Raw genomic sequence first — 14779 nt, 5'->3', positions numbered from 1 at the left:
GGAATGCTGGCCATTCATAGTCTGTAGTTGTGGGTTTAGTAACCCACACATAGGCTTTATCCTGTATGGCTGATCTGGCTGGGGAGCAGCAAAGGCCAATTATAAGGCAGTTGGGCCCTCAATAGTGCAATTGAGTGTTTTCCAGTGAGGTGCATGCACCCTTATTCCCTTATGCAACATTATAGACATTTTCCAGAGATCTGTATAGATTTGAAGGACCCAGAAGAAGCTAATCCAGTGAAACATGCGTCTGTCTGTGACCCAGATAATGGCATATTGAGGGTGCCAGCATGGATGGTGGTGATTTGCAGCTGACTTGTATCTGATGTGAGGAATATGCCAGGGAAGTGCAAGTATAAGACATCTGAACTTTTGTCATCTAAAGTTAATTGTGCAACCAATTGACTGAACATTGTGGACAAGCATATTATAGAGGAAATGTTAAACTGGTTGCCATCCAGGCACACAGTGGAAAATCCTCTTTAGCCCATCAGTGTGTATAAGGGAATGGCACTGTATTTATAGTTTGAGGTGATCTTTGGAGAGAAACCAATGAGCATGAGTGGATGTTAATAAGAACTTAATCACACTGGGAAGTGGTGTTGCCTACCAAAATAATGTGAACAAAAAAAAAAGGCTCCCAAACACTTCAGCATATTCAAGTGATCAACACAAAAATAAAAAAGCTATATTGGTTTCACACTCCCAATTTGGTCACTACAGTGCTATTTTGTATTAATGATACATGTTGTCTAGATAAAACTAGGTGCTATGGGAAACACCGGGTGCTTTATTAAAGAAGTATAGAAGTCAGATGCTAAATTGCAATACAGAGCAAAGCAGCCCCTGGCTCAACCAACCTCCGATTCCTAGAGGCTGTAAAAATACAGCAAAAAGTGAATGTGTGTGGGAGGCAAGAGGGGGATCCCGTCTGTGATACAAAACAGTTTCCCGGGAAACCAGATGGTGGCGGAAGGAAGGGGAGTGTGGATTTGCTTGTTCCACACAGATAAAGAGCAAGAAGAGGAAGAAAGGGAGGGGGGTGCTGTGAAGCACTGGACCCTGTGATCATTTACTCTCCAATCCAATTCTTTTTTGCGTTCTTGCCAGATGCAAAGGATTATTTTACACTTTATTTTTTGTGTTTCTTTTCTCTCCCTCTTACTTTGCCTGTGTTCCTCTCTTGCTGCGTGAGCTGCTATTAAGAAGTCAATGAATCCCCACGAGGGGTGCATTGAGAAAGCAGACTTGGAAGTAGCTGCCTCAATGACTGCAACAGTGCCTGCTATTAGCCTGTTGCCCACTGCTGCTCTCTCTTGCCGAATAAACTGGGAGCATTGGAACATGACAGGAATGTGACAGGATGAAAACATTTTGGAAATTGCCGCCAACTTGTGTCGTAAAGTTTTTAGGATAGCTGTAAAATCATTCCTTTTTTTTTTTTTTTTTACCGAAGAAGGAAGCAAAGATGGGATGTCTCGGCTCAGTCCCTCAAGAAGACCTCGGCTTGGGAAGGTCAGTAGAACACTGTAAAAGGCCCAGAAAGCAATTTTACTGCCGCTTTGGTCCATTGATCTATCTGTACATGTGAGAGCAGGGACGTGAGGGAAGCAAAGAACACTTTCATGAAAGTTGGACGGAGGCAGTTTCTTGGTTTTGTGTCTAAAGCTGTTTGAACTTGCTTGTGCGAACTTGAAGCTCATGTTTCTTCTCTTGGGATGCCTAGCTCAGACATGTTTACTGTAGCACTATTATTATGTACATTTTTCCTTGTATTTCTGGTACTTGTTAAGTACACATGCTAGACTGCCTTTTCTATTTAATAAAAACAATCTCTAGAGCTGGAGTATGAACAGATGGGTGCAGGATAATAGAGATCAGAACTATTTACTTCAGTTATCTCCAGTCTGTAGTCCTCATGGCTTTGAGTTTCTCAGCACACTGGGTAGTGGTTTGAAGTTGTAGTTTAGCAGTGGCTAAATGACTACATTTGATAACACTTTACAGCTGTATTCAATTATATAATATACTGCAAAGTGGTATTTTGTAGCCAACAGTATGTCTGTGAGGCTGGTGATCTGGGATAATTTGACTCCCTTGCCCCTAGCATGTTTACAGTTTGGTACAGGAGGGACAAGTATAAAACTGGACTTGCCAAATGGTGGAAGAAGCCTAATCAAGCATAAGCCAGTTTGTGGCTGGCTGTGGCTGCATTTTGCATTTGCTCAATGCTAGGCAACAGCATTCCACTTTGCCTTTTGAACAAAAAAAAGTAGAAAACTGTCTTAACCCCAAAACCCCCCACCCCCTGTTCCCTTTCTACATAAGATAACAGTTTTAAGTAAGGGTTTTGCTGCTGTTACGATCTGTAATTGCTTTAAGAAAAGTTCTTGTTTGGCATTTATGATCCTCAAACTACACACGGAACATATTATCTCTTGCTCTCATCTGTAAGCTTGATGTGGTAAGCTGGCTCCACACTCAGGAGATGAGAACAGATGAGATCACAGCATTGTTGCTACACATTGGTTTATGTCAGGCATGTCCGGGCCCGGGGCCAAATGCAGCCTGTTTTCAAATTTGCACTGGCCCTCAGCCTCCATCATGAAATGAATAATAATGCGGCCGCCAGCACAGTGCAATCAGGAACCGCGTAGCCATAATATTTGGGCACATTAGTGAAATGATCTGCCACTTGGTCTATACTGCTGCCTGAGTGCTGAAGATGTTCGTAATGACACGTAGTGTCACGTCGTAAAGCGATGCTCTCGCATACGTCTTTAGTTTACTGTACTGGCACGTCAGTACATCTATTGCACCTTCAGTCCTCAAGAAGTATGTGAGAGCGGTGTGTCACTATGTGCAAGTACGTGTCTATTGTTAACACATTCAGCACACAGGCAGCAGTATGGACCAAGTGGCAGATCATTTGCCCAAATATTACTGCTACGGCTACGCGATTCCTTGTTTAAATGAGTTAAATGATGTTAATGGTTCAAAGAATGTCAGGCTGAATGGTCGGCCCCCACACATTTTCACCTCACCAAATCTGGCCCTTGTTGCAAAAAGTTTGGACACCCATGGTTTATGTTAATATTTTAATACTTGTCAGTTCTGTTGTTCTTGTTGTTCAACTTGTACATTTATGTATGCCAGTGATCCCCAAATGCTTTTCTGTAGCACCCTCCATGCTAGAGTCTGCATTGATTTTATTTAATACTAAAAAATATGGGTATTCGGGCACATACTGTAGAGGTGATGTGGTAACTTGCCCAGCTTTATAATTCGTGTCGGCTTTCATGCATTTAAAGCCTTGTTTGATTGCTTTACTACTTAAAGGGAAACTAATTATTCTAAAATAGAATAATGCTAGAAATGCTGTATTTTGTATACTAAACATAAACATGCACTTACTGCACCAGAAGCCTAAATAAACAAATGATTTATGCTTTCAAAATTGGCGACAGGGGGATCACCATCTTGTAACTTTGTTTAACATCTCTGCAAGACCATGCACATGCTCAGTGTGGTCTTGGCTGCTGTTGGGAGGCTTAGGGATCGTCATAAATTATTAAAACTGCAAATAATATCTGCCAGAAGGCTATACAGCAAGACTGATTAATAATCAAAATATGCAGACTGCACTGGGTCCTATGTCATGTAATCTAATGTGGATTTTATAGTTTTTGTATTGTTTAATACAAACTTTCTCCAACTCTCCAGAACCAGTGGCTACAGCAAAATAATCCTCCAAATAGAATTCCAGTTTATCTGTTTAAATCTGGCTCCATGATCTTTGTCCCTGCAGCTGGAGTTGGAAACAGAGGCAAAAATAAAATCCCATTTTATTAACTGAAAATGAAACCAATAGGTTTAAATCTGTACCGTTTTATAAGAAACCTGAATGTATGCAGTGAAATTCCCCCTTTATTTACTTGCTCTGACTGCTGTGGATATGAATCTCTACACTATAGCTAACTGCTCTACAGGGAAACCAACAAAGCTGCTTGAATTCTGGGAAGAAAGGGGGGAGAGACTCCCCCTGCTTTTTGAAAGTATGATTGTTTCACTGCAGAGCAGTTAGGGAACGTCTGAAGTTTCCTATCCGCAGCAGTCAGAGCAAGTAAATGAAGGGACAATCTCACTGCATACAGTGAGGTTTCTTATAAAAACAGTAGACATTTTTTAATTAAAGTAAATTGTAGGTACGGGCTGTAAATTCAATAAGATATGGAGTCTCTGGTGGGAGTCAGGCCCTGGCGTTCATCCTAGGAACGATACAGAAAATGATTAAGTAATCCAGTAGTAAGATAATAGTTTTTAAGTATGGTTAACCTGTAGTGAGGGAGCAAAGATGAGACATAATGTAAAGCTAATACAACGACAGATTGTAATATAATTTTTTATTCTTTGTGAATGTTTAATGTTCTTGAAAACAAATAAAGCATTACCTTTAAAAAAAAAAGTATATTGGAGATATGTTTCTTTTTCATTAAAGAAAGTAATGAAGGGATTTTTTTTCCCTGTACATTCCCTTAAACCTAGGCATATTAGTGAACCTCATTGTTAACCACACAGTGGTTAACATTATTGACTTGCAATGGTGGAGCCCTTGGGTCAGACTGTTTGAATGGTGTTTGTATGTTCTCTGTGGGTTTCCCCCAGACACTTTGGTTTTTTTTCCACAATCCAAAGACAAACTGAAAAGTCTTCTACTAATGAAACTCACCCTGATGTGTATGCATTTGGGTATTTGTTATTGGGAATTTGGATTATAAGCTTTACTGAGGTAAGGATGGATGTGAATTTAATGTTCTCTGTTAAGTGATGTGTAATATATCAGAGGTTATAAATAAAGCATTATATTTATGGTGATTTTGTGTCATTCTGGAGCTGAAGCATATGTCCATGGCCAAAGCAGTGTCCAGGACTATAAAATACATTTCTCCCCACCTCCTCCCATCCAATTGACAAGACATATGTAAGAGGATTTTGCCAAAATATATTTAATTAGTATGTTTAATAAGTAATAATGCCCTATTTTTACAGTAACTGTCAATGTACATGACTTAGGGCAGCTCATTGGATAAAATTGCAATTTTTAAATGTTTTTACAGGACTTCCTCTGTTCGAGAAAGCAGTTTTATTGAAAAGATGAAAAAGACAGTAAGTTCTTCTTAAAATTATTGCAGATTTTCCATGCATAAAATTAAATACACGGTGTTCAAGAATCATGTAGTCCAATTTTGGTGTATTTGTATATTAAACTGTGCATGTGTTTACCCTACTCAATCATGAAAATTCAGTGTGGGAGAAATGGCTTATTTATGGCTTATTTATTAAAGTTGCTCATAAACACTTTAGCAAAAATGTAATTACCCCTTCTGTTTGTGTGTTTATATGTGAAGAGAGCTAGTTGATATAAAAAATATTACTCTAATAATTTTTTTTCTTTTTACCAGGGAAAAAACATTGTGGTATTCTATGGTTCTCAGACCGGAACAGGCGAAGAATTTGCTAATCGACTGTCAAAGGATGCTCACCGGTATGGCATGCGTGGGATGGCTGCTGACCCAGAAGAATTTGAAATGGTGAGTGCATTGTGCTTTCCCATTGTAATTGAAAGCCACATTAGGTAAAATAGGATTTTTTACACAAAAATGATTTACTGTACATGTGAGTAATTTTTACTATTTGTGCATACTATTCATTTGGAATACTACAGCCAATACTCTCAAAGTCTGACTTATGTTCCTCACCCAGTTGGATTTCAAAACTGCAGGGTGGGATATCTGACTCATCTCTAACCAGATATCTGTTGGGCAGGCCATCATTTCAAACCATATGCTGGCCTAGAAGCTTCTGGCTCTACCTTTATTTAGCTGACAGTGTAGGTTTAATGTTTATTGCTGTTGTTTTGAGGCTTATGTTTTATTGTTACTAAAGAAAAATGTGCTAGAAACATTTCGTATAGGGGTTAAAGGAACAGAAACACCAAAAAAATTGTGTTTTAAAGGAATGACAATATAATGTACAGTTGTACTAAAATATATCGACAAGCTACCGTGTAGCCATGGGGGCAGCCATTCAAAGCTGAAAAAGAAGAAAAGGCACAGAATACACTCCTACACTACTGTTGTGGTGCATTTTCATTTGTTGTTATGGAAACGCATTGGTTGGACTGTCGTCTGTCTTCTCCATGTTATCGAGTGAATACTGGTGACACGTTGCATCAACTCTGAAGGAGCAAAACACAGTGGCAATTTTTACAATACCTTAACATAATTAATAAATGCAGAATGGTCTCCATTCTCTTTTTAGCTTTGAATAAATAAAAGTACTGCAAATTATATCCAGAGGTTGGAACTAAAAAATACATGACCTTCTAAAAGCTTTTTACTGGTGTTCTTATTTTTACTGACCTGAATATTTTGCCTTGGCACATTCCTTTGTACAAGCAAGTCTGTTACACTTATGTGTCTCAGTAGTCTGATCTGGTTTGTTGTCTCTCTTGCTGCATCTTAAACCAATTAATGCATTCCTCATAATCCAGAGCATCAGAGCTATGCATGTGCAGAGCTGATTGAAAACAGCCCTTACAGCCAGCCATAAGGGTTTGGTATTCTTTGCTGTGAGAAAGAATCACGTAGATGCACAGTCATTGACTGGAGCTGCATTCCCAAGATTCATTCATAGCAACCATTAACTAGTGAAAAGCCTGATGGGTTTGTGAGAATTTGATTTGAGGGCATATGTGCAGTAGCATGCAATGCTAACCAGAAAGGCTGTATCAAAGGATTTTATTGTTCTCTGCTAAAGGCACTAAATGTTGAAAAAGAATATTTGTGTTGTATGGCCATATTGGTATTCACAGCAGGCTTCAGTTAGTTACATTATTCTTCCCACAGTTTACATACTGTGATGCCTTTTGAGTATTGATTGTGAGTTGATGTCCTCCTGGAGATGGTTTTTCTTCAAAGCTGAGTGGCGGTTTTTCTAAAGATTTCTAAAGTCCCAATTAGCTGCTTTTTTATCTCCACAAAAGCCAGTATATTGCTAACTAAGTTAAAGCTTAACTAAAGTAGCAAGTAGAAAGAAATGTTCACATAATGTTACATTGCTCATTATTATAAAATTATTGGTACACGACTGCTAAGAAACCAGCAAAATTCGCATCAGAATTTACTAATCCATCCTATAGCATCATCTTATATGACAGATGGACCTTGTTTTCTGCTTGATGTTTTGGGATGACCCCTAAGCGTAGCTTCTCAACAGCTGCTTAAAACACACGGAGCATGTGTGTGTCATAGACACTCCTAACAATCCAAGATGGGAAACTCCTGTGACCTCTTTGAAGGCCTGGATCATTTCTTCTGTAGAGATGCTTAACCTTAAGGCTGGTTCAGTAAGCTCAGTATATATATATCAGTTGCAATCATGTTCATTTTTAGGGAAATTTCTCTGTGGCTAATTTTATGTAGCTCTCAACTAGTGAATTTATTTATGGATGCCTCCCATAAACTTATACTTCTTTCTCTCCCCTGCAGGCAGATCTTGGTCGTCTCACAGAAATCGAGAACGCTCTTTCTGTTTTCTGCATGGCCACTTATGGGGAAGGTGATCCTACAGATAATGCTCAGGATTTCTATGACTGGCTTCAGGAAACAGACATTGACCTTACAGGACTTAAGTATGCAGTGAGTACTGTTCAAAACACAGCAGTTGTTTTTCAGTTGTAAAATAGCATTAGGCAGTCTCTCAATGCATTTCTTAATTTAACTGTTTGACAAGAAGTGCATGTATTTGTTATTGATAAAAGGTTAGTTTGTTAGTAGTAATTTTGTTTATTTCAGGGTATCGTCTAAGCCTGCATTCGGTCTTCATCTATTATGGGTACACATAAAGTAATTATAGATCGGTGCTAAACTTTTGGGATATTTTTTTTTAATGTTTTGTAGGTTTTTGGCCTTGGCAACAAGACGTATGAGCACTTTAATGCTATGGGAAAATATGTAGACAAAAGACTTGAAGAATTAGGAGCTGAGCGCATTTTTGAGCTGGGAATGGGAGACGATGATGGCAAGTGAGTAGGAAAGAACCAAAGGAATGAAATATTATTTCTTTTCTTAAAACAATTCTCTATGACTGTGGTTTGCTGGTATTTTTGCCATGATGTCACTGTGCTGGACTCAACAGACGTGTAACTGTCCTGAGTACAGCACTGCACTCTTAGAACCCTCTGTAGTACTCCTAAGACATCATTTCTCGATTGTTATACTGTGAATCTCTTCCTTAATGTGTGGTTTTTTTTTTACTAAAAATAACAATAATATATATTTTTGAATGTTACGTAGCTTGGAGGAAGACTTTATCACATGGAGGGAGCAGTTCTGGCCAGCAGTTTGTGAACACTTTGGAGTTGAGGCAACTGGAGAAGATTCTAGGTATGCAGCCCTCAGAAATTTTGTGCTGAGTATTTTGGTTACTGCTTATTCACAACATCCATGGCTCAAGTAATTGTCAGCTCCTTTTATTTTTGCAACTCTCCTTCTCATTTGTAAATCTAGTAATAGTGGTCCCTTATTAGGAAGAGGTGTTTAATAGTTTGAAATCATATCAATGTATAAAAGACGCCCCTAAAACTGCAGTAAAATATACAATGATTTTAAAAGCAAGATGTGTTGGCACCATCAGCATTTGTCCCTGAAGATTAGTTACATTGTTATATTGTGATTGTTTTCTATGCATCCTAATAACTTCAGGTACAGTAATAGAAACATATGGGCTAGTTAATGCTCCCCTAGTTACCATGTTCTTGGCTTTAAACATCGTGCTACAGTAAATAGGTTCTTTGCTTGAAGGATCAATAAACTATGACTTACTATAAAAATTTAACTGATTTAACCCTGAAATTGGTGGAAAATCCTGCACAATTCTAAAAGATCAACAAATAATAGCAAGTAGACAAGCTAGTCGCCTGGTTAATGCAAGTCTCTATGGCAGTGTTAACTTGAATTCCACTCTGATTTCTGATAAAATCTTGACTTTAGATGGCCAGTGAAGAGGGTACTTGATGCACATGTTTGCATGGGATCAGCAGCACATTGGCCATGCATGAAGAGCTTTTGTGTAATTGAATAATACAACAATTAGAGGTAGCTGAAAAATACACATCATGCAGTGTTTGTAGACCACAGTGAACTGTGGGTAAAATAATTTTGGTAGTGATTTTGAATGTCTGAGACCCAAGTACCAACTGTTCTATACACCTAAGGAATGTGTTTAAAAAAGAAAAACAAAAAAAACCTCACAAACTGGCTTCTCTGGGTATTATATAGTTATGATCCTGATGGGGATTGACTCGATAGATATTGGTGATAATAGTGCTAAACGGAATTAAACTGCAGCAGAATGAAATATATATATGTATAGCATTGTGTTGTGTGAAATAAGGTCAGATTTAAATGATCTTTTATGCCATGTGCTAGCTTTGTTTAATTTTATAAATTTAAACAAAACATTAAACTCTTTGACCTTTAGCATTCGTCAGTATGAACTTGTAGTGCACACAGATGAGAACATGAACAAGGTCTACACTGGAGAGATGGGCCGACTAAAGAGCTATGAAACTCAAAAACCGTAAGTAGTCCTAACAATCTAGGCTCACTGCTTCCATCTTTTGATAAATCACAACTCCCAAAGATTGTATGCTAAGCAACTCTAGTCTATATAAACTTTAACTGCAACATACTATACATTACAATCCACCTGCTGCTATTGATGGAAATAAAGTGCCATGTTTTCCTGCCAAATATTTCTAAAATGCATTTTTGAACAATGTTCAAAGTTCTAGGATCTGGTTCAAAACTTAAATCTTGATGTGTGTCTTAATTCATATCCTACTTCTGAAAAGAGCTCATCCTAGAATCTGACCATATGTAATGACAATAACAGCTTACCTTGAACTTTTAGCCTTGAACTTGTTTTTTTTTTATTCATGTTTCAGACCATTTGATGCTAAAAATCCTTTCTTAGCTAACGTAACAGTCAATCGCAAACTAAATGAGGGTGGAGACCGACATTTGATGCATTTGGAACTAGATGTCACCGGCTCTAAGATAAGGTAATTGGGGTCTGTAGTGAGTTTCAGTGCAAATGTGACCTAAAACTCTCCTACCTGTGTTGTTTTTTTTGGGGGAGGAGGGGGAAATCTTGCAAGTATACTCAGAACTCTTTCTAAAGTCATTCTCACTGTTCCTTCTCAGAGTAGTATTAGGAAAGAAGCAGTCCACTAGTTATGTTCACTTGACAAAGTTCTATTAACATGTTTTACAAGATATTTTGTTTTACCTTACAAAATTATGTGCCTGTTTTGTTCTGAGGTCTGCAACTTGATCCAATGAACTGTGAATTGTACCACAGCTTGGTATCGTCAGAAACATAGAAATGTTTACTTACTAATGTCATTTAGGATTTAGCTATGAAACTGTTGTCTCACAGTTTTCATTTAGAAGTTATTATATCATGTGAAAAATTAGGGACATGTTTACAAAATCAGGTAGAGTGCTGCATTAATGGTGGCCACCAGCGCAGAACAGACATGCATTTTTAAGAAAAACACACATGTAGTTATTATAGATATTTATTATAATGCCAGAAGGCATGGTGGATTGATGGGTCTCTTTAAAACAGTTGTGAGGCACTAACCTTAATAATTTCTCTGAAAATGCACAATGCTTTGCACTGTTATGCATTTTTTGACGCAGAGTGACTTGTGATACCCTGAATATTGTAAATATGCAAACAGCAACTGGCTAATAAATAGGGAAATGTTAAAGTCTATGGGCGTCAAAAATTTTTTGTCACGCACTGAAATTTGTTTTGACGCGCATCTTTTTATTTTGACGCACAACGCCATACAAGTCTATGGGCGTCATCCCTACTAATAAAGACTTTGGCTCTTGAGGCTTATTGGCAAATACTGTCAGAATAAAAGTACTGAATTTGTATTGTGTGTACAAACAGAGTGCACTTTCTTAGTGTAATCTAGTATAAATATACAAGGAGATAACTGGCTGCATTTCAGACTACTGAAAGTACATTCTTTCAGTTCTGTTGTTTCTTTTTTAAAGGGGAACTCCACAAAAACATTACTTTGCAATATACATAAAATATGCAGACTTTTCATGATTTTTAACGGTTTCTGACAGGTCCCTAAGCCTAGACCCCTGCTCTCCTGCTGATCTCTCTGACTACTTTGCTGAGCTGGCTGACTACTGTTACTTTGCATCAACAGCCAGCTGTCCTTAGCCTGCATCCCCACAATTCCCTGCACACATGATTTCAATAAGGAACATCATAGTGCAATGCATTGTGGGTTATGTAGTTCCTGCATGATGTCTGTAAGCTGTAGAGAAGTTGTTACAATTTGTAACATCAGTGTTTTAGTCCCTCCTTCCCTGCCAGGATTTCAAATGATGAAGAAATACAAGAACTGTTAAACAATAGGAAATTAGCATAGAAAATGTCATTTATTCATACTTTTTGAAGAAACGGGTAACTGTGATGGATATATTAGGGGTTTCTGTGTTATGTGGGCTTCTTTATCAAATTTTGGTTTGGAAGCCGGAGTTCCCCTTTAAATATATTTGTATCAAACTTTTTTTTTAATGATACACATTCTTATAAAAACATGTCATAACATATTGTCTCTCTTGAAGATAATTTATACAAAATTTGTACTTGCTGAACCTTAGATATGAGTCTGGAGATCATGTGGCTGTGTACCCAGCAAATGATACTACACTCGTAAACAAGTTAGGAGAGATCTTGGGCACAGACCTTGACACAGTCATTTCTCTAAACAACTTGGATGGTGAGTTCTACCAACTGCTTATGTTTTATGGCCTAACTGACTGACACACATAGCACTAGATTAGAGGTCAGTTGATGGTATTGCCATAGAAATATAAATGAATGTTGTGATGCCATGGAGGTGGTGCAACATTGTGATTGCTCCCAAGCCCAGGAAGAATCATTCTAGCATCTACTTTGCCCAAATGTGTGCAGTCATTTTGGCTGCAACTCTGCTTTCAAACTATTGTACAGCCAAAGAGTCGGTATCAATCTGGGAATAGAGTTGCAATATAGATGACACAGAGCTTTCATCTTGTGGAGACACCTCCATCCACATCTGCAAAACAACACAGCCTGGTTCCAAATTTGAGAAGAGAGGGTGAAAATATGAGTTATGGTTAGTCACAAGCATTACACTGTTTCAGGACTGAAGCAAGTTTGTTGGATACATACATTACAGACTATGCACCCGAGAGGACTCAAAGAGTACGACCTGTATGCTTTCACTTAATATGAACTATATGGTCAGTTATGGTGGAATTTAGAGAGATAAGGGATTGGGACACAGTTATATGGACACACAACCTTACATTCCTTGCAGATTGTTTGGGATTTCACATGTCAATTGTATTTGGTTAGGTCTTTTAACCTGTAACTAATCATTATGAGGCGATGCATGCTTAGATATATACGAAATACTGTTTAACATACTAAAGTGAATTGATCTGTAACACAACGGAACTGATTTACATAATGATGAGAGGGGTGTGTAGTACTTATGCTTTAAAATAGGTTGTGATGTTATAGCAATCATTAATGCTTGAGAAAGAAGTGGGAGCTTCGAAACGTCGCATGTTTGCTGTTACCTGTTGGTAAAGAACTTTTTGACTTTTTTGTTGGTTATATAATTTGTCCACAACGTGGACTAAGTCATGGACTAAGGGTGAGCTCCACTCCATTTTGTACGGAAATAAATATATATATATATATATATATATATATATATATATATTTATAGTGATAAAAAAATTAAACTAATTGTTTGCCCCCTTTTTTTTTTTTTTGCAGAGGAGTCTAACAAAAAGCACCCTTTCCCCTGTCCTACCACATATCGTACTGCCCTCACTTATTATTTGGACATTACCAATCCACCTCGGACTAATGTACTTTATGAGCTAGCCCAGTATGCCACTGACCCTAAGGAGCAAGAAAACCTGCGCAAGATGGCCTCCTCAGCACAAGAGGGAAAGGTGAGCAACATGCCTTGATAAAAAGATGTGGGGAGATCCTACATGGCTATGGCAAAAAAAACAAACACATAGTGAATTATTGCTCATAACATAACAAAATGTAAGAAAAAAGTAAACCCAACACTGTGACCTGGAAACCTTGTGTACCTTGTTTATTTGTGTTGTGTATTAATGAATAATAAAAAGCAACCTTTAAAAAAAAAAAAACCCATCCCCTCAAAACAAGCTTAAAGGAATTGTTCAGTGTAAAAATAAAAACTGTGTTAATAGATAGACTGTGCAAAATAAAAAATGTTTCTAATATAGTTAGTTAGCCAAAAGTGTAATGTATAAAGGCTGGAGTGATTCGATATATAACATGTCAGTCAGAACACTACTTCCTGCTTTTCAGCTCTCTTGGTTTACACTGACTGGTTACTCTGGCTACCAAGCAGTAACCAATCAGAGACATGAGGGGGGGGGACACATGGGTCATATCTGTTGCTTTTAAACTGAGTTGAATGCTGAGGATCAATTACAAACTCACTGAACAGAAATGTACCATGTGGCCACCCTCAAGTCGCTGACTAACTCAGAGTTATAGAGCTGAAAAGCAGGAAGTTGGATTCTGGCTGTTTTATTAGACATCTGTTCACTCCAGCCTTTATATATTACATTTTTCGCTAACTAACTATATTAGAAACATTTTTTATTTTGCACAGCCTATCTATTTACCCAGTTTTTATTTTCACACTGAACTGTTCCTTTAAAGCCATGATACCCTTAACAAGTACATCAATAAATCAGTTATATCATAAGGTAGTAGCTATGCCGTGAAAAAGTACCCAGATACCAAAGAAAGTGGCAGGGTTCCATGTGAACCAGTAAAATGTAAAGATTTAATGTAAGCTACTGCTTACATTTACAAAAGATGCCATACTGCCATGTCATTTTACACTAAGGCAGATGTCCCCAAACCTTTACCCATGAGCCGCATTCAAATGAAAATGAATTGGAGCGTGACACAGCGATAAAAAAAGTCCTTGTTTTGCAAATAGGGGCTTTGATTGGATATTTGGTAGCCTCTATGTGGACTGGGAGCCTACAGGAGGTTCTCTTTGGAAGTACACCTGATTTTTATGCAACCAACACTTGCCTCCAAGCCTGGAATTTAAAAATAAGCACCTGGTTTGAGACCACTGGGAGCAACATCCATGGGGTTGGTGAGCAACATGTTTCTCACAAGCCACTGGTTGGGGACCACTGCTCTAACTAATGACTGTGTGTATGTAGGTCCTTTTTACGCTTTCTATAAAGTGGAGTGTGTGCTTTAGTGGAGTAAGAGCTCAATCCTCTATAAAATGCATTGCAGATTTCACCTTGTGTGCTTGAAGGGATTTTATACTGTACAACACTACTGCTTGCTGCTTTATTCCCTTTTATTTTACTTGATTGCAGGCTCTATATCTCAGTTGGGTTGTTGAATCAAGAAGAAATATTCTGGCCATACTAGAGGATATACCTTCACTGCGCCCTCCATTGGATCACCTTTGTGAGTTGCTACCACGCTTACAGGCCCGCTATTACTCCATTGCATCCTCCTCAAAAGTAAGTTGTCTTTCTTTTCTTTTCAGTACATTTTGACTTACAAAATAACTAAAAAGACTGAATGATTTTTGTCACAACATTCA

At 38.0% G+C, this 14779-nt stretch overlaps 1 protein-coding gene across 2 annotated transcripts in view; it reads left to right on the top strand.

Annotated features, from left to right (window-relative positions):
* The window catches only part of por.S (P450 (cytochrome) oxidoreductase S homeolog), a 34939-nt gene that overhangs the window by 15415 nt on the left and 4745 nt on the right, over positions 1-14779 (top strand). The window contains exons 1-11 of one of the 2 annotated variants that reach the window (XM_018249636.2): positions 1067-1515; positions 5118-5166; positions 5463-5591; positions 7551-7700; positions 7962-8086; positions 8358-8447; positions 9544-9642; positions 10010-10126; positions 11760-11878; positions 12928-13109; positions 14547-14696. In XM_018249636.2, the coding sequence (XP_018105125.1) occupies positions 1469-1515; positions 5118-5166; positions 5463-5591; positions 7551-7700; positions 7962-8086; positions 8358-8447; positions 9544-9642; positions 10010-10126; positions 11760-11878; positions 12928-13109; positions 14547-14696 (1257 nt within the window). In that variant the 5' untranslated portion in view covers positions 1067-1468. Of the gene's footprint in view, positions 1-1066; positions 1516-5117; positions 5167-5462; positions 5592-7550; positions 7701-7961; positions 8087-8357; positions 8448-9543; positions 9643-10009; positions 10127-11759; positions 11879-12927; positions 13110-14546; positions 14697-14779 lie in introns of those variants that run through there. The other variant, XM_018249635.2, reaches the window with a different exon arrangement.

This window comes from Xenopus laevis, chromosome 2S (assembly GCF_017654675.1).
Source record: "Xenopus laevis strain J_2021 chromosome 2S, Xenopus_laevis_v10.1, whole genome shotgun sequence".
In the NCBI taxonomy this organism is placed as follows: Eukaryota; Metazoa; Chordata; class Amphibia; order Anura; family Pipidae; genus Xenopus; species Xenopus laevis.
This window is presented reverse-complemented; position numbering and strand designations above follow the sequence as displayed.